Source organism: Sitophilus oryzae, unplaced genomic scaffold (assembly GCF_002938485.1).
Source record: "Sitophilus oryzae breed Bouriz unplaced genomic scaffold, Soryzae_2.0 scaffold_1536_pilon_pilon, whole genome shotgun sequence".
NCBI classification, from domain to species: Eukaryota; Metazoa; Arthropoda; class Insecta; order Coleoptera; family Curculionidae; genus Sitophilus; species Sitophilus oryzae.
In genome coordinates this window covers 1545740-1567073 of record NW_022146210.1, presented here as the reverse complement: position 1 = coordinate 1567073, position 21334 = coordinate 1545740, and the positions used below count along the sequence as shown (strand labels likewise).

At 32.2% G+C, this 21334-nt stretch overlaps 1 protein-coding gene across 1 annotated transcript in view; it reads right to left on the bottom strand.

Moving 5' to 3' along the window:
• Positions 1 to 17543: 17543 nt before the first annotated feature.
• The window catches only part of LOC115878852 (conserved oligomeric Golgi complex subunit 5), a 63649-nt gene continuing 59858 nt past the window's right edge, over positions 17544 to 21334 (bottom strand). The window contains exon 13 of the mRNA XM_030895470.1: positions 17544 to 17756. Within this exon, the coding sequence (XP_030751330.1) occupies positions 17566 to 17756 (191 nt within the window). The 3' untranslated portion in view covers positions 17544 to 17565. The remainder of the gene's footprint in view (positions 17757 to 21334) is intronic.

Here is a 21334-nt window from a genome sequence, read left to right as displayed (position 1 = left end):
GCATCTCTAGTATACGGACCTGCGTGAAAGTGTTCTCTGTGTTTATCGTTTATTTACGAGGACTAAAGTAAATGTATTAATTGAAATTGGTATCAATGTGTGCAGAATTTTTTTGAATTTCTAATTTGGTACATGGAAATATTAAAGAAGTGTGTGTTTTTTCTCGTCTTAATAGAAAATCATCTCTATTGGTGAAAACCACAATAAATCGGGCGATATCAATAAATTTCTTATCAGTGAGGAATTTCGCATTAACTTCTTGCGGCGATTCCGTGTTTAGTGCAGGAGAATTTATTCATCGTTTTGTGATTAGTTGTCGATAGTTGAGAGGAGGTTTCCTGAAATTTGTATTTCTTTCATTATACTCGGATTTTCTTGAAATTCATTTGAGTATTATTGGATATGGCACCGACATCCATTACATGTTCTTGCTGCAATCGTACTTACGAAGCAATTCTTATGCTGAAGTGTTCAGTATGTAAAAAGTTTTTCAAAAATACATATGTAGATATATCTTCTGCTGAAGTTCGTATGCTTAATGCGAACAAAGGCTGCGATTGGTCTTGCATGAAGTGTCGATCTACAGGCAATGAAGTAAAAGATCTAAAGGCAATGATCATGAAACTGCAGGATGACATTCAAGTACTGCAGATGGGAATGGCGGGTCCGCGTCCAATATCTACCGATGACGACACTTTCGAAGAAGTATTATTGGAAATGAGTGAACGCTCCAAACGTAAGCGAAACTTATTAATATTTGGGGTAAACGAGCAGGATCAGGCTGCACCTGCCAATGACAGATTCGATAGGGACAAACAGGCAGCAGAAGAAATTGTGAGGATGGTGAGACCGTCTATGGATCTGAGCAGTGTGAAGCATGTTCGTATTGGCCGACACAGTAACGATCGAAATCGCCCTATCAAACTTGTGTTCAAGGACGAGAGAGAGGTCATCGAGGTAATTAAGAATGCTAAAGCATTGCAAGGCACCCCATATCATAAGAAGATTTCTCTGTCATTTGATCGAACACCCCGGCAAATAGATTATTATAAGAAAGTTAAAGAACAGTTGACTGAACGTATAAATTCCGGTGAAACCAATTTAAAAATTAGATACATAAATGGTATACCAAAAATTGTATCGGAAAACTAAATACCAACAGTTACAACGTCAGCTGTTATTATCAAAACGTGCGTGGTCTTCGGTCTAAAATTGAGGAATTTTATACGGGACATAGTACTGGTGGGTTCGATTTGATCGCTCTTACAGAGACTAACTTAAATCCCGAAATATTGAGCAGTGAATTGTTTTCGCCTGATTACACGGTATTTAGAAGGGACAGAAAGTTTGATATTGTTGATGCCCAGTCTGGAGGTGGAGTGTTATTGGCAACCACGTCTGTTATCAGCACCGAGATTGTTAATGTTCCCACTTTGGATATGACTTTTCCAACAATTGACATTGTTATCTGTAAGTGCAACATTTTGTATATATCTTTTCACATTGTTGTTGTCTACATACCACCTGCCTTAGCTATTGATTTGTTTGATTCATTTTGCGAGGCATTGGAACAACTTGATTGTCTTCAGTCTGGAAAGGTTATCTTACTGGGCGACTTTAATGTCCCTGGATTTATTCACGCAAATAACAATGACTGACGATCTTGTTGTCTTAATAATATGCTGAGCGTAATGGATCTTAGACAGTTCAATACCACAATAAATAGCACCGGCAGGTTGTTAGATTTAGTTATTTCTAATATATATTGTACATTTGTGAGAGATCTTACTCCTTTTGTATCGGAGGATATTAGCTACCATCTGGCTCTTATAATATATATCGATGATTTGTTTGTTAAGAGTAATGCTTTGAGTTCTAATACGTCTTGTAAGGCATATAATTTCAAAAAAGCTGACTATTCGAGTATATACCGAACAATATTTAATACTGATTGGTCATTCTTGGATGACGTTACTTGTGGTGATCGAGCCGTCAATCAGGTGTATGGAGTGTTGTATAGTATTCTGGACACTTATGTACCTCTATACAAATCGCATAAAAAACAATATCCACCGTGGTACAATGCCGAAATTATTAAAAATATTAAATTAAAAGCCGTCTATCATAACAAGTATAAGAAATATAAGAGAGATATATTTTTGCAGAGGTTTAGAGAGTTGAGAGCACTTATTAAAAACTTAATCAATGCTAATTACGAAAATTACATTCGCGGAGTCGAAACATCTGTATCTTCAAATCCACAACATTTTTGGGGCTTTGTCCACGCGAGGAATAAATCTTCTAGAATACCCGGTCAAATGAAATTTAATGATGAGGTACATGATTGTCCAAACGAAATAGTGAACAGTTTTGCTAGATTTTTTCAGAGTGTTTTCACCCCACCCGATAAAGATGATGTTGATTGGAATCGGTCTGTAGTTAGCAATGAATTTAATATAACGTTTCTTAATATTACGGAAGAGGAAATACTCATAGCTGCAAAAAAATTAAAAAATAAGATGACATCGGGTCCTGATAAAATTCCAGCATTTCTGGTGAAGGATTGCATTGGCATATTAGCAACCCCACTAGGTAAAATACTTAATTTAGCTGTCAATTCAAACACCTTTCCAGAGGTGTGGAAACAGGCAAGAGTATGTCCAATTCTGAAATCAGGAAATCAAAATAACGTGGAAAACTATCGTCCCATCTCAATCTTATCAAATTTTGCTAAACTACTAGAAATAATTATGTATAATCGAATATATACTTCAGTACGTGGCATAATATCTAGTAATCAACATGGTTTTATGACGGGTAGATCTACCGTTACGAATTTAGCATGTTTTACACAGTATGTGTCTGGATGCATTGATAGTAATGGGCAGGTAGATGTTGTATATACAGATCTTGCCAAAGCATTTGACAAATTGAACCACTCTATATTACTGGACAAACTTAACTGTATGGGTTTTACCACACCATCTTTATTGTTTTTACAATCTTATCTCTCCCAAAGAAAGCAATTTGTCTCATATAATGGCTACTGTTCGAGTGACTATATTGCTACGTCAGGAGTTCCTCAGGGATCGAACCTGGGCCCACTTTTATTTCTATTATTCATTAACGATCTAGATAATATCCTTAAGTGTTGTAGACTATTTTTTGCTGATGACTTGTTGTAGACTATTTTTATGATGAAATATTTTTGCGTATATCGGATGGGACGGATTGTAATTTCTTGCAGACTCAGATTGATCGCGTTGTGGAATGGTGTGGTGAGAACAAACTAAAGTTAAATGTTGATAAGTGTAAGGTAGTGACATTTTCCAGGAAAAAGAATGTACAGTATTTTAATTATAATATAAATAGTACCGAAATGGAACGACTTAGTGTAATTAAAGACCTTGGAGTTTATTTTGATTCGTCTCTTTCATGTAGTGATCATATTATAACCAAGGTACGTGAGGCTCTTAAATTTTACGGCTTTTTATAGTTCGCAACTGTCGTCTTTTACTGACCCAAATGCATTTTTAATATTATACTCAGCATACATTAGAACTAAACTGGAATATGCTTCATTGATTTGGTACCCTGTATATACCTGTTACAGGCAGCTTGTTGAAAGAGTACAGAGAAGATTTCTAAAATTTGTCACATATAAAGTTAGCGGAGTGTATCCTGAAAGGGGCATTCCCTACATTAATTTAATTAACACCTTTAAGTTGCAAACTCTCGATTCGAGAAGAAAGTGTGCATCAATAGTCTTTCTGTATAAGCTGTTGCATAATGGAATAGATAGTTCTGAGCTTGTTGCACATATGGATTATTTGGTTCCTTCTATGTCAACTAGATCGCATAGAACATTTTATTGTGCTCGAGCCAGAACTAATTTGTTGCTTAAATCTCCAGTTTATGTCATGTGTAGCAATTATAACGTAATATCTGATAAATGTGATATTTTCTTTGATAATTTGAGTCACATAATTGCTTTAGCTAATAATATGCTGCTCAGCGATGTGATTTGAGTTTTTGTTTCTTTATATCGTGTTTTGTTCTTATATTTTGTTTATGCTTGAGTTTTTTTCTTTTTTTTTGTTCATCTGTACTTGGTATCTGATGGATTGTATCATTCACCTTTCAGTGCTTTTTTACTCCTGTTAATTTTTAAGATTTAATTTTTAAGATTTAATTTACATTGAATGTAATTTTTTTTTATTTATTGTTTATTTAGAGGTTAATTTACTACTAATTTATAGCTATATACATATTGTAAAATTGTCCTATAATTGGTTTGTTACTGTTGGGCAATAAAGATTTATTATTATTATTAAGCTCTTCTGTTGATTTCTCTCGTACATTGCAGAATAGCGAAGATTTCTGCCTGCAGAAATAAAAACTCGTCGGTTGAGTATTTGTAGAATGTAGAATGTTTAGGAGGGGAGTTAATCACCGCGACCTTACAGATCTATTGTGTGTTCCCCTTTCTTGAGTTATAACTCATCAGACAGTCTCAGAGCTTTAACAAAAGCCAGTATCTGAAACGGCTCCACAGAGGCCAGCTCTCCATCCTCGACATCAGCCGTACCAAAGTTCATGGCATGAACGGTCGTAGTCTCGGCGCACTCAGTGATAGGGTGTTCTGGTGTTTTCCTATTTTCCCGTTGTTTCTCTGCTTCAGCCTAGTGAGATGTTCGTTGAGGAGACAGTGTCCTGTTAGAAACCCTGTGACGACCCGAAGATTGTTTTTACTTAAATCGTAATCTTAAATCATACAGGATGTTCAAAATTCTACGCCAAACTTTCTAAAATATAAAATAACTTTTCTTGTTTTTTTTAATGGAACACCCTGTATATTATTTTTTTTATTAGATGTAGAATTAAAAAATGATCATTCAAAAATAAACATTCAAAATTTTTAAGGGTTTCGGAGATACACGCAGTATTATTTCATATGGCTCTCTCAACATAAAATACAAGAAAAAAATCATTGGTAGTCCGGTCGAGTTACCAAAATCCGTGTGTTTTCAGAAGATCTATTTTTTATTATTCTAAATAATTTTTAAGGTGTTAAAAAGTTGAAATTAAACGTGGAAGTCACTTCGACAATTTTGGCATTTGGTCGCTATATTAAATTATACCAGCAGAAAAAAATAAAGGTGTTAATAAAAATAAGATGTTTCCTCTTGGAAACGGTAAGTAGCTAAACGACCAGTGAAGCCTCTACGGATAGAGTTAATGGAGCTCTACCGGGTGCGTCTCAAAAGTGGCTCACCCCTATAACTTTTTTATTTTTTCAGATAAAACAACGAGATTTGATATGTTAGTATATGACATAAATTAGGATTGATTGACATATTCAATTGTTTTCGGTCCCTTCCTGTTTCACCGGAAATGACCACAACTTTTGATTTTCAAAGGGCACCCTCGGTATTTTTTTACTTTATTCGATAGATAATGACACTCTGAATAGAATGACATATCATATGTCAACTTTTGACATATTCGCTCAAAAACAAATTGTATTTTAAATTTCAATCTAGGCTGTGTTAAAAACACTCATTTTTAATCAAGGAGCCTTGGAAAAATAGATTTGATCGTCTAATGTTTTTAGTGTCTTGTCCTGGCCGGTTAAAAGATGCCCAAGTCGTATTTTTAATCATATCTCAATTTTTTCAAATGGAACGAGGGTGGCTCATTAGCATATTTGGAAAAATCATTTTTTTACGAATAATTTGATACCACACACTTGGTATTTTAAGTCAAATTGTCGTTATGAACCGCAGGTTACAATTTCAAATAAACCATATGCGAAAATGTCAAAAGTTGACATATGATATGTCATTCTATTCAGAGTGTCATTTTCTATCAAATAAAGTAAAAAAATACCGAGGGTGCCATTTAAAAATCATAAGTTTTAGTCATTTCCGGTGAAACCGGAAGTGACCGAAAACAATTGAATACGTCAATCAATCCTCATTTATGTCATATTCTAACATACCAAATCTCGTTTTTTAATTGAAAAAATAAAAAAGTTATAGGGGTGAGCCACTTTTCAGACGCACCCGGTATATTCGCCCCATTTAAACTGTGTTTTGAAAATACACAGTTTCTGAGATATTTAATTTGAAAGATTTCGATTCTCGATTTTCTGAATTCCCTTGGAAAAAAATCAAAGAAAACAAAATTAAAATTTTGTTTTCTCTGAATTTTTCCCTAATATCTTCCCTGTAGGAACAACTAAATATAATACGAAGGACCCTTCTTTGCAACTTAAATATTCTGCTCATATGCACTGAGGGATCCCAACTTGTTATTGCATAAGTAATATGAGATACCACAAGAGAGTAACAGCTGACATGACACCTGCGTTTATATATATATATATATATATATATATATATATATATATATATATATATATATATATATATATATATATATATATCAAAAGACATTATAAAGATAGACCGAACATCTCATTCATAAATACTCGTTGGTAGTGGATCAAACATTCCAATGTGTCAAACAAGGACAGAAGAGACAGAGGAGTCTAACATTTCCGACCCCGGCAACTAGGAGCATTTCGATTGTTCTAATGGCCAGAGGCGTATCGTTTTTTGGAAAGCATTTAATTAGTAAAGTAAAAGTAAATTAATTAGTAAAATTTATACTCCATATTAATATACTACATTAACACTTTTTCGTCAGATGAGTTTTGTTATAAGGTCTAATATAATAATATAATTAATATCCCACATATACCTATGTTGAAACGTTAGTAGGTGGTTTTCGAAAATCGCTCCAACGTCGATTTTCAATTTAAACTTTCAGTTACTTCTATATAAACTTTCAGTTACTTTTGAATATTCACAGGGTGACTCAGGCTTCCGAAACAGTTCTATATTAGGTTTGTGGTTGGTGACATTTCTTTCAATTTTTTTCAGAATATGGAGGCAATGGTAAAGCAAATTTTAGACATTTTGTAAACATAGGTGGCCGGAACATATTTTCAAACTAAAGTTGTAGATTTGCCATTAAATTTCCATTCCAGAAATACCTAAGGTTGCCACCTGTCCTTTTGAAAAGGACAGTCCTTTTGGAATAACTTGTCCTTTTGACTTTTTACTTTAAAAAGTCATTTTATTTCGTCCCTGAGAAAATTACCTCAGCAAACAGAAATATTCTTTTCGTCCAAATTTAATTAGAGATGTTATAAAACTTATAAATAAATTTTTCTTGTTTAGAATAGGCAACATTATTTAGAACTTCCCGTTTAATCTGAAATGATAGTTTAGGTTTTAGTTTTACCATTTTTGATCTTAAAAAGAACTTCAAAATTAGTAGTTAGTAACGATTTAGTTAGTTCGCAATCGATAGCTTCCTGTGAAGTGCTGTGTAATAGTTGTTTAATCTTGTATTATTAATAACTTCCTATACCTAAAATAAATATTTAATGAGAAAATTGAAAATTGATTCATTAAAAGTATCAAACCTGTGTGCTACAGTATGGGATTTCTGTCGCATAATAATGAATTACGTTTGCTTCATCTACGTTACCGTAGATGGAGCTCAAGGCTTGGTAGGGTACGTATAAATAAACAAAATACAAGAAGCAAAAAATTATTAAGGCCTAACCCCTACATATATGCTTATTCTCTGCATTAAGTTCATCAGACTGAAGGGAACAGCCATTCGACGACCGGTTTCGGAGATTTATCTCCATCGTCAGGTCGACTTTGCTGTAACCCTCAATCCGACAAACGAAAAGCATAAAAGCAGAAAATAGCATTTGAGTACAAAACGTACTACTATGGCGAGAGCAGCTAGTAGTAATAGGTAAAAAGCTTTTTTGGAGGCCTGGGTCACTCTGTATATAGGTATGTATAAAACTAGTAGCCTAAGAATTATTTACAGTTCGTCCCATTCTAAAAAAAAGGTAAACACACCGTACAAATAACTCTAGGAAGAGGTATTTGTACAGTGGTAAAAAATTGTCTAAATAAGGCCGAAGTGACAGATATAATAAAGCAATAAAATGTAAAAAAGGTCGGGTAACACCTTTGTTTATTTGTTGAGCAAAATTCCTTTAGAATATCATATATAATGACAAGAAATGACGCAATTTTAAGAAAAAAATGTCACTTTCTGGCTGATAATAAAATTTCAAATGCAACGTTTATATTCAAATTTGTTATGATCTACAACAGTTAGGTAGTCATTGAGACGAATTATAATTCAATTACTGGCTACTACGTTCTTGTTTTAATAGATTAATTACAAATATAATTAAAAATTATTTTGATTGGGAGAGGCTCCTTTGTGGGACGCCTATGTACAATGACGAAAACAATACATTCACCTGTGAAAAGACAAATTCGGGTAATTTGAGCTTATTTTTCCACACACTTGACACTGTCGTACCATACTGAATTCGCAGATTCAAAAGTACGTCAAACAAAAACAAAAACCACCGAAAAACACTGAAAGTTCACTTTCGTCTTGATTCCGACTTCAAACACACCGCAAGCTAAACGTAGTACGCTATAACGGACCAAGGGCCGTCGCGAGGGGTGGTGGGACGGACGGCTCATTTCATTCTGGAAGACTAGCAGCGACGTTGCCAATAGTTCTAGACGTTTCAGCACATTAAACAGTAAACATGTCCTTTAATAGTAACGCATATATCCTCTGGTTAATAACATATTATTACGCATGCTCCTTTAAAAATAAACTATTAATTTAATTAAGAAATTGAGATTTATTGATATCCGGTAATCTGCAAATCAAACTGAGTAGATAGGCGCAAATTTGAGATGCGGCAATGTCGCCTTCTCTATCTCAGTTGGTTTTTACAGCACGTAGTCAACCTCCGATTGTTTGATCGGGTTAAAATGTCTAATGAGATATCTGTTCTTACTAAATCTATGATATATATATATATATATATATATATATATATATATATATATATATATATATATATATATATATATATATATATATATATATATATATATATATATATATATATATATATATATATATATATATATATATATATATATATATATATATATATATATATATATATATATATATATATATATATATATATATATATATATATATATATATATATATATCAAAGACATTATAAAGATATACCGAACATCTCATTCATAAATACTCGTTGGTAGTGGATCAAACATTCCAATGTGTCAAACAAGGATATATATATATATATATATATATATATATATATATATATATATATATATATATATATATATATATATCTATCCGATATTATTTTCAGATTTCTTATGACAAGTATGTTTTTCCCAATCTTTGTGGAAATATTGTCCATATGATTACTCCAGGTCAAGTGACTATCTAGCGTTATTCCTAGAAACGTAAAAGCTTCAGAACCAACATCCGAATCTATTCTTTCCCGTGTGAAAATCACATTTGCAGTTTTTGCTTTATTTAATTATATTAAAAAGCGCTAAACGCTGCACGCTGTTGGTCGGATCATTCTTTTATGTACAGGGTGTCCCACTAAGAATAGCTCTCGGCTGTATCTCGGAAAGTATTAGTTGTAGGGCTTGCGGAAAAAAATATTTATAACTAAAGAGACCATGAGAAATTGCTGGAAATTATTTTCAAGTATGTAGGACGTCAGCTATAGGGCGCTACTGCTATCGAAAATAACAAAATGGAATTTTAAGAAATTTTGCCTAGATACGATGTACTATAAATAATAGCTTCATAATCTTCAGTAAATTTTGAATCTTTTTTGTTAGAACCATTTTCCTTTATCTGATAAAATAAAGTGGTGGGGAAAGGTTAGATCTGTTTTTACTTAAATGTTAATAACTTCAGACTGGATGATCGGAATCCGTCAAATGAGAGCTCGTTTAAAAGAGCATTTCTTACTCTATATTATAACACATAAACAATAAAAATAACATTTTAAACGTAGACGCTAGGGGGCGCTATTTTAACATTACACTTTTTTTCAAAAAAATTAAATGCGATAGTATATGCAATTTTAGTTGATACTAAAACTAAAGAGTAATGAAAGCTTTACAAGTCAGCGAAAACCGCATCTTGATATCTTTTTTCAAACCAAAGTTATTAGCAAAAGTATAATAAATACGAAAATATAAGCCCTTAATTATATAACCCTCTTGATTATTACCATTCTAATAAAAAAATAAGATAAAAAATATTATTTTATTCAAAAAATCGACAACAAACTAGAATACCATAATACTAGGTGTATTAATATCTAATAATTAAGATATCAATGACGGTGGACAAGAAACGACACCTCAATGAATTCATGGTAGGCTTTGGAAAAAGGTTGCTTTTAGAGGGATAGTTTTAAACATCAAAATATTACTAAATCAACATTTTGATAGTCTCAGCAGGGTTTTTTTATTCCTTAATTGTTTTCTAAAAATACCTTTCTTCAATAGAGAAAAAAAACGCTGCTAAGACTATCAAAATGTTGATCTAATAGCACTTTGACGCTTATACTATTACGTCAAAAGAAAATTTTTTCCAAAACCTATCATGACATCATTGAGGCGTCTTTTCTTATTAACTGTCATCTGTCATTGATATCTTAATTATTAGATCACAGATTAGATATTAATAGATCAGTTATTATGATATTCTGGTATATGTCGATTTTAGAACTAATAATTTCTAGCTTATTTTTTGTCAGAATGTTCATAATCAAGAGGGCTATTATATATACAAATAAGGCAATTAAGGGCTTATTTTTTCGTATTTATTATAATTTTGCTAATATCATCGGTTTGAAAGAAGATATCAAGATGCGGTTTTCGCTGGCTTTTTAAGCTTTTATTACTCTTTACTATCAGCTAAAACTACATATACTATCGCATTTAATTTTTTTGAAAAAACGCGTATTGTTTGTTAAATTATAAGACATCGCCCTAGCGTCTATATTGAAAAGGTTATTATTATTGTTTATACGGTGTAGTATAGAGTAAGAAATTCTCTTTTAAACGAGCCCCCGTTTGTTGGATTCCGTTTATCCAGTCCGGAGTTATTAATATTTAAATAAAAACAGATCTAACCTTCCCCCACCACTTTATTTTAGCTGATAGGGGAAAATAGTTTAATTAATAGTTAATAAAATAGTTATTATAACCGATGTACTTAAACAACCGTTAAACGGTAGCCTACTAAAATGCCGTTAATAGATATTGTGACGTCGCAGTCTGTTGGCATGTCTTTCTGTAGAACAAAAAATTGAAGATACTTTAGCGAAATTCTGGGAATTAGAGGATTGTGAAGGGCATCACAAAATAATGTCAAAATCGGAACAGTATTGTGAAGATCATTTCAATAATACTCATACTCGAAATTCAGAAGGTCGTTTCGTGGTTAAATTTCCTTTTAAGGAAAATATAAGTCGAATAGGTCTCTCTAGAGAAACGGCATTTAAAAGACTTCTTATGTTAGAAAAAAGTTTGCTCAAGGATAACGGTTATAAACTAAAATTCCAAAAAAATTCGTAATATATCTAGAAATTCATTTACCCACTAGTAGTTATAAAAAGCATTTTTGGGAAACTCTGTCCCTAATAGTTTCTGAAAAATAAAATTATTTTTTTTAAAAAGGTCCGATTAAATTTATATCTCCGAAACTAAAGTTCCAAAAAAATTCGTAATATATCTAGAAATTCATTTACCCACTAGTAGTTATAAAAAGCATTTTTGGTAAACTATGTCTCTAATAGTTTCTGAAAAATAAAATTAATTTTTTTAAAAATGTCCGATTAAATGTATATATCCAAAACTAAAGTTCAAAAAAAATTCGTAATATATCTAGAAATTCATTTACCCACTAGTAGTTATAAAAAGCATTTTTGGTAAACTCTGTCTCTAATAGTTTCTGAAAAATAAAATTAATTTTTTTAAAAAGGTCCGATTAAATTTATATCTCCGAAATTAAAGTTTCAAAAAAATTCGTAATATATCTAGAAATTCATTTATCCGCTAGTAGTTATAAAAAGCATTTTTGGTAAACTCTGTCTCTAATAGTTTCTGAAAAATAAAATTAATTTTTTTAAAAATGTCCGATTAATACCTTGCATTTCTTGATGAATATCAAAAGCTCGGTCATATGACTCAAATCACAAATTTTTCTATGGATTCCGTTGATTCAAATGAATATTTTTATTTACCCCACCATGCCGTTGTCAAAGACACCAGTTTAACAACTCGCCTCAGAGTAGTTTTTGATGCCTCGGCACAAAGTGACATCGGAGTTTCTTTGAATGGCGTGCAATATGTAGGTCCCACTATTCAACCAGATTTGTTGTCCATTCTTTTAAATTTTCGAATTTATCCTTATGTGATGAATGCTGATATCACTAAAATGTACCGACAAGTGTTGATCGACCCTAGTCAACGTAAATTGCAAAGAATTTTGTGGAAAACCCCCTGGCGATCCATCCGCACAAATACAATGTTTCGAACTCAACACGGTAACTTACGGTTGTGCATCTTCTCCATTTTTAGCAGTTCGAGCATTGCACCAATTAGGTTTAGAGTACAAGGATAAATACCCCCAAGCAAGTAAAACTATTTTGAATTGTTTCTATCTGGATGATTTGCTGGCTGGTGAATTTTGAGAAGCAAAATTACTACAACTGCAACAGGACATCGTGTTTATTCTCAGTACCGCTGGTTTTCAGCTCGGGTAGCTCCTCTAAAGAGGATAACTGTACCGCGTTTAGAACTTTGCGTGGCCTATGTAACTGCCAAATTAGTAGAGAAGATTAAACAATCGACAAATATTCCTATCGATAAATATTTCTATTGGACAGACTCAGCCATAACTTTATGTTGGATTCAGGGTTGTCCTAGTCGTTGGAAAACATTCGTGGCTAACAGAGTCACACAAATTCAAAATTTGTCTGATCCTAAAACCTGGTATCACGTTCAGTCGGAAAATAATCCTGCAGATTGTCTATCCCGTGGAGTTTCCGCTTCATACTTACGTGATTTAGAACTGTGGTGGAAAGGTCCCATCGTCGTTCATGTCGGCGGAAAGTAATGCCTAGCCATAAGCATTTTGCAAGAGCACCTGTGGCTCCGTGGCTGAGGCTATCGCTTCGTGAGCGAATGGTCCGGAGTTCAAATCTCACGCCGACCAAGACTTTTTTATATTTTTTTTTGCTTATAGCGTGATCTTATTGCATTGGTTTCACTCTTTTTGGTTGGATTGGTTTAGTTATTTGGCGGGTTGGTTAGCGTGGTTATTTGGAGGGTGTTAATTCATTGGTTAGTTGGTTATTTGGTGGGGTTGGTTGGTTTTTACTAATTTATATTTGTTTTTAAATTATTTTATCAGTGTCGAGGTTAGTTGCGTTAGTTAAGTTAGTTATTTGGTGGGGTGGATAGCGTTGGTTAGTCCTTATAAAATTCCTATATTTCATAAAGCCGTCAAGTGCGTCACATCAACGACGTCATACCTATTAACAGCATTTTAGTAAGCTACCGTCTATCGGCAGTTTAAGTACCCCCAAACCAAAAAGCCCAAACTTTCTGTATGATTATTTTTATATTTTACGTATGTTATGTTTATTTATGTTATGTTCTTTAAAATCAAAGAAGAGATTGCCAAAAGAGTGGTCCGACCAAAAGCGTGAAGCGTTTTGCGCTTCTTAATATACGAAAAAGACTATTCAGATGCTTTACAGGCAAAATCGCTTTACTCGCTTTCTGTGTGGCCGTGGCCTAAGTCAAAAACCTGAGTGATGGGACGTATAAAATGTATGATTTAGCTGAATTTATAACAAAAATAAAAACAGACTCTGTCACACTTGCTCTTCTGTTTATTTTTTTCTGTAGACGTTATTTAACATCTACATATGTAATTTCTAAATTATTTTGAAGTAAACAGTGAAATTTGGACACTATTTGTTGTTCTTATGAATATTCTGAAACTAATTTTAGTTTTAGAGCAGAATATTTAAGTTACGCAGAAGTGTGGCCGTAGGCTAAGACAAAAACCTGAGTGAGGGAATGTATAAAATGTATGATTTAGCTGAATTTATAACAAAAATAAAAACAGAATCTGTCACACTTGCTCTTCTGTTTATTTTTTCTGTAGACGTTATTTAACATCTACATATGTAATTTCTTGACGTAAACAGAGAAATTTGAACACTATTTATTGTCCTTAGGAATATTCTGAAACTACGCCAATGGCGTTCTCAAAACCTGAAAAAGGATATTTGCATCGTATTGACAAAGAGTGGGTCCCACTTGGGCCGCGAGGGCCTATTGTGGCTCAGTTTCTACAAGCCCTTTAATAGAAAAAGAGCATTAAAGTTCACCCTCAAGACCCAGCCCTTTTAACATAGGCCATTATGTCCGAAGGTGATATGTCTCCTAGGTCTGATAGGTCTAGCGTGGGTTTGCCAAACACTTCAAACCTGGTCGAAAAGGATAAGTATATGAATATAGCCTCTGCCAAACGTTTAATTGTAGACCAGATGTGTGTCTTGTTTTTCTGGGCCAACTGTTCAGGGTCAGTCTTGAATAAGCGCAAATATTTTTAGAGGTACTATATTTCGACCCCAGAAACAGGATTATGAGGCTTTTCGCGAAAAAAAATTAAAAAAATTAGGAATTTTTGGAAAATTTGATTTTTTTTTTAGTTTTTAGTTAAAAAAACATAATATCTTGATAATATGGCAACATAGGTCTAATTTACAAGAAAGAACATCCAGAAAAGATCTATGGTTCTCAAAATTTTGGCATAAAATCATTTTTTGGAAATTTTCAAAGTACCTATGATAACTCGGTTATTTTGGATTTATCTGAAAAACGATAAAGAAAAAATATTTCTTTTATCGAGATCTAGCAACCCTGAAAATATTTGCACTTATTTAAGGCTCACCCTGTACAGACTATTTTGTATTTAAATGATTTATATACATTACATTTAAAATCATTTAAATTGTTCAGTTTCTGGTTCACTCAGTTTGTGGTTTGATATTTGTTTCTATTTATCACCTTATCAGAAAATGGAAATTGTATAAATAATACTGGGAATCTTATTGTATTATGTATATATTTTTATAATAAACAATACAAACTTAATTCATTCAAGTGGTTCACTTTTCTATCATCGTCACTAAATTAACATTTGTAAGTTGTAAGAGAAAAATATATAGTATTTCCGAAGTCAATTGGAAGTACTGAGGCTCTTAATATACTCAGTTTCCTTTCTCAGGTAAGATTTCGACAGACGATGACAGAAAGAAAGCAGATGACGTCCATACCAATCCATTTATTTCACAAAAAAAGTTTAACTATGGATGGGTTTATTAGTACAAACATTTTTTATTTTTATTTTGGTATATGGAGTTTTGTTTAACTTGTTTGTTTTGTACTAACATATCCCGTAATTTTTTTTAATAAAATAACTCGATTAGATTATTTCGGTTTTATAGTCTGTCCAACGACAAAATCCTTGACAGTGATAGTTGTGTCTGTCATTTTAATTTCAAAGTATTTTATTTTATTTTACAAAGAAATAAGTTGGTACAATTGGAACGCATAATTAATATATTTAAATTTTGAGTGACAAGTGATTACTTCAAAATATTGTGAAAAAAAACCTGTATAAAAATGAGAAATATAATCTTGGTTAATTAACTTAAATCTTAATTTTTTCTGCAGTACTAAAATGTATTATTTACCTATCGTATTGTTACGGATTCCGTGAGTCCACTATTTAAACTCACGATAAAATACTTAACGAATTTATTTGTCTCACTCTGTACACACAACATACTATTTACAACACAATTTATGCAACTACTATTACTCTAACGGTATTTCACTATTTAAAGTGCGGTATATTCAAACCACGTTCAAACTTCAGACTTCAGACTATTGGTGGGTTCATACAGCCAAATAAAATAAAATAAGAATAAAATAAAATAAGAAATAAGGAATTCTTATTTGTGTGCGTTCATACAGTCAAATAAAATAAAATAAGAAATATATATTTGCTCATGCGCAGTACGATGAGGCTGGATAAAAGTTAACTTTTACGATTGTTTATAGTAATTTTACTATTTATAGTATATTTATTTATTTGTTGTCTACTATATTATACATTTTACTTATGTGAAATTATAAAATAAATTAAATCCAAACTGAAAATATTTGTAGGTTAGAATTAAGCGTGCGCAAAGCCGTTTTCACATAAAATAAAACAAGAAGTTAAAAGATAAAGACTTCTTATTTTATTTGTTATTTTATTTGGCTGTATGAACGCATGTACGGTATCCCATATAACCAACTTTCTTATTTTATTTTATTTTATTTTATTTGGCTGTATGAACCCACCATATCTTCAAACTGGTCCAACTGTCAAAGCGCGGGCCTTATATACCCCCTGGCGATGGTTTCTGGAATTTTCTAAAGAATTCTGTAATTTTCTTTTACTTTCTGGCGAATTCGCCAGGTTATGCAACCAGTAATACACCTTGACCTTAACAGTATGATGTTATTTTACAGATACTCCAGTTTTTGCTACCATATATGAGATGGTATGCAACTTTATTTGTAGCTAATACAACTCTCTGGCCATAGTCTCTGGCAAACTGTGTTTCTGGCGGTCTCTCGGCACCGAATATTAACTGTAAACTATGGTCTGGGTCAACACTTAATTTTCCCTCGAGTTTTCCTCCACTTAAATTTAAAAAACACGAAACACAAGTAACACCACAGTCCAAAATGCAAAATGCAAAATATTTATAATTTCTATTTGACATAATTTAACACACCTATAATTTGGCAAGAGTTTGACAACTCTCAAAAATCTTAAGTCGGGTTCATACGCATCGGAGTCCGTTTGTCGTTTATCGTTGCATCAAACCAATAATATTGAAATATGATCTGTCGTTTTTGAAATAAACCAATAAAACTGGTTAAAAACAACAAGAGACGACGAATGACGTATTTATTTATAAACCCATCCATAGTTAACTTAAAAAATATTAGAAACTTTTTTTATTGAAATAAATGGATTGGTATGAAAGTCATCTGCTTTTTTTCTGTCATCGTCTGTCGAAATCTTACCTGAGAAAAAAAAACAGAGTATACATAAACAATTTTTTTTACAATATTTTGAAGTAATTACTTGTCACTCAAATTTTAAATATATTAATTTTCTGCTATGCGTTCCAATTGTACCAACTTATTTCTTTGTAAAATAAAATAAACTACTTTTAAATTAAAATTACAGACACATCTATCACTGTCAAAGATTTTGTCGTTGGACAGACTACTTTTGTACAGACGATGCCGACAAAGGGGCCGACAGGTAGTGGAGAAATTAAGTGACTTTTCAAAAACTATACAATATCCATAGATATAGGTATTCCATAGATTTTTTCACCTAGTCAATATTTAATGAAACATTTTAGTTTTCAAGTACCTATTTTAATCACGATAGTCCTAAAAAAGTAAACTACAATGATGTCTCAAAAATGTTTAATCAATGTTTAATCTCCTTAACTGCCATTTCAAGAAAGTTTGACATTAACGGATATACTGGATCATAGTTTGTAGAATTTTTTTGCCTTACCATACTTTCATATTTCTGAAGTGCTCCTGCCACTAAATCCAGCCGTTCCGTTTCATTAGGATGTTCATCCAACCAGGTTGATAATTTCGGCAACGACCATCCTTAAAAAATATTATACAATGTTTCTAAACGAAATTAGTTAAAATTATCTGCACCTGATAATTTATTGAGTGCGTTTATTTTAACTGGTGATTTAATATGATATATGTATTAAGCTATTTTTTACATACAGGTTGTTAATTTGTTTATTATTCGCGGTAAGAGCTTTATGGTTGAAATATGGCAACCTCAGCCCGCTCGTCGATAGACGACGCGACGGGACGAGTCGGCGGAAAACCCTATAAGTGCATGCGTTCTCAATAAGCAGTGTTGCCATTCTGTTCCCCTATAAGTAACTGTCCAGTTAACAATCTGTATATATATTTTTTTTATATACAGGGTGGTCAGAACTGTATTCCGGAAACTTCGGTGACATATTCTGCAGATAAGAGTAAGTAAAAAAGTTCGTATAAATATATGACCTAAAATGCTTAGTTTCGGAGATACAGGGTGTAGAAGTTTCATTTTTATTTTGATTTTTTCAAAATAATTTCTAAAGTGACGTCAATATTTGGATGAAAATTGGTGTCTGGGGGTTTTTTGACATGAAAAATTTGATTTTGATGTCGATATGACTCCTACTTGTAATGGGCGCCACCTACCCATATTTTAACTGGTTTGAAGAGTAATATCCTTTCGTTCGTACTTGTATAAAACTTCTAAGTAAAAAAATATGCATTTAGGAGTTTCTTTACGTAAATTAGGTCTCTGGGTAAAAATCGCTACGAGTAATAGTTCCCGAGATATTTAGAATCGAAATTATCAATACCTATCATCATTGACATAAATTAAACATGTCACCTAAATAGTTATAAGACTGAAATCATAAATTTGAAATGTTTTTGTGCCAAAAGTTCAAGAGAAACTGTTTTATCATCATTTTTTGCAGAAAAAAATATGATTAATTTAAAAAAATAAAAATTTCCCAAATTTATCATTTCAGTCAAATAACTATCTACTTAAAATGCTTATTTTTTTTTCAACAATGACATGTATTGACTATCTTCATTCTAAATATCTTGAGAACGGTTGCTCGTAGCGATTTTTACCAAGAGACAATTTTTTACGTAAAAAGTCACGGAAAAGTATATTTTTTTACTCAGTAGTTTTATACAGGTATGGACGAAAAGTTATTACTCTTCAAATCAGTTAAAACACATGTAGGTGGCGCTCCCTACAAATAGGAGTCATATTGACATCAAAATCAAATGTCTCATGTCAAAAAACTCCCAGACACCAATTAATTGCATCCAAATAATGATGTTACATACTTATATATACAGAAATTATTTGGAAAAAATCGAAATAAAAATGAAACTTCAACACCCTGTATCTCCGAAACTAAGCATTTTAGGATATACATTTATACGAACTTTTTTACTTATTTTTATCTGCAGAATATGCTGCCGAAGTTTCCGGAATACAGTTCGGACCACCCTGTATACTATATTTATAATAATAAATAAATAATTTATCTGTAATACTGAAAACAACATAATTAATGCAACTGCCCACTACAAAAGCACTAAAATCATTACCAATAAAGACTAATATTATTAATATCCATGACGTAAATAAACGCAGAAATTCATTAAGTTTAGTAGAAAATTAACAATTACAATGAACATAGTATATAACTAGAAATACAATAAAAGAAACTCTCGTCAATATATACAAAGAAGCCAAAGCAAGAGTATATATAATAATATATAAAACAACCCCAGAATTCCCAACAAGCAAAGGAATACGATAGAAGATGCGATATCCCCAAAGCTGTTTACAACAACACTAGAAGAAATCTTCCGTCAACTAGACTGGACCAACAAATGATTAAAAATAGGTAGAGAATATCTTAACCATCTAAGATTCGCTGATGAAATAGTCCTAATTGCCAATAGCCTGAAGAACTACAAGCACAAATTAACAAACTAAATACAGCCAGCAATAAAGTGGATCTCAAAATGAATTTACCAAAAACTAGAGTAATAGTTCAGTAATATTATGGTTCAAATTGCGATATATCCGACAAAATTCATAAAGTTTTCAAAATTGGTGGAAATAATCAGGACATCATATGTATTAATAAACTAAAAAGTTCCCACCCCTAAATAGTGTGCGTCATCCCCCAGGACATCGTTTGTACCCCCATTTTGAGTTTTTTTAGATAATCTCGGCAACGGTGCAATTCTCGACAAAAACACATATATAGAAAATTGTTCTTCATAAAATTCTCTATCAAAAAGATAATAACACTTTTTTTCTAAACTTAATAATAAAGTGGCAATTAGGGCGCAATAAGGGTTGATTATGGCTAACACTATCTGCAGTTCAATCTAATTTAAAGTTTAATGCTTAACGCTAACAAAAAGCAGTAACCACTAAATTATACTTAGAGTTTTAATATACGTTCTTCTCTCATACTCCTCTACCCCTATAAAAAGGGTGATTTGTACATATTTCTACATCACCCTAGAGATAAAGTATTTGATGCGTTTTTTTAAAGTGGTATTCCCTATAGGCCTACTCCACTAATTATCAAATGTTAAAGATGGGATTTTTTTTAAAAGTGCGTCGTGCAAATCGTGTAAAGCCGATATCTAGTTTGAGCGATACAATGAAAATTAATGGCAATGATGTTCAAGTTGACTCAACATTACTATTTCAAAGAATTATTTGCACCGTTCATTCTAGCCTGGAGTTAAAAAAGTGCTTTAGTTTCGAATTAGCGTCAGTACCTCTTTCTCTTTTCGATGCGAAAGGCTTAATGAGGATAACTAATAAAGCAGCTATAAAGCTGCTTTATTAGTTTGATTGTCTTTATTAGTTGATTTAATTGGAACTTTATTGACAATCTGGTATAAACCAGATTGTCAATAAAGTTCCAATTAATTCCAATAGTAATTAGTTCCAATAATAATGGAACTTTATTGACAATCTGGTATAAACCAGATTGTCAATAAAGTTCCAGAACGAGGCCATATTTTTGAAAACAGCGAGTATGTCATTGATGGAGGATATTTGCTTCGCAGCGTAATATGACCAAAAAAAGGGACATTTAACATTGTTTACAACGCTTACGTTAGTTACATTAAAAAACATTATGGGAATGGAGTAACTGTCGTGTTCGATGGTTATATGGAAAATGCAAACAGCACGAAGAGACTAGAACGACAGAGGCGGCTACTTCAAAGAAGCTGTCCTCAAATTATGTGTGACGAGAATACTGTTGTCTCTGAAACTCAGCAGAAGTTCCTAAGTAATTTGTTTAACAACGAACGCTTAATCACAGAACTAGTAAACAAATTTAGGAAAGAAGGTATAGAAGTATTTGTTGCTGCGGATGACGCCGATTTATTAATAATTCAAACTGCTATAGAAAAATCTAATAATTGCGAGACAACTGTTATAGTAGGGCAAGCTTCTTATTGCACTCTCTCTAGTGATGGGCAAAACTGTTATTTTTAGATAACAGTTGAAACTGTTATAGTTATTTATAAAAAACAGCTTAAAATAACAGCTTAAAAATAACAGGTTTCTTTATTTTATTGCTAAATATCTGAAAGAATATGAGGCGGTCACC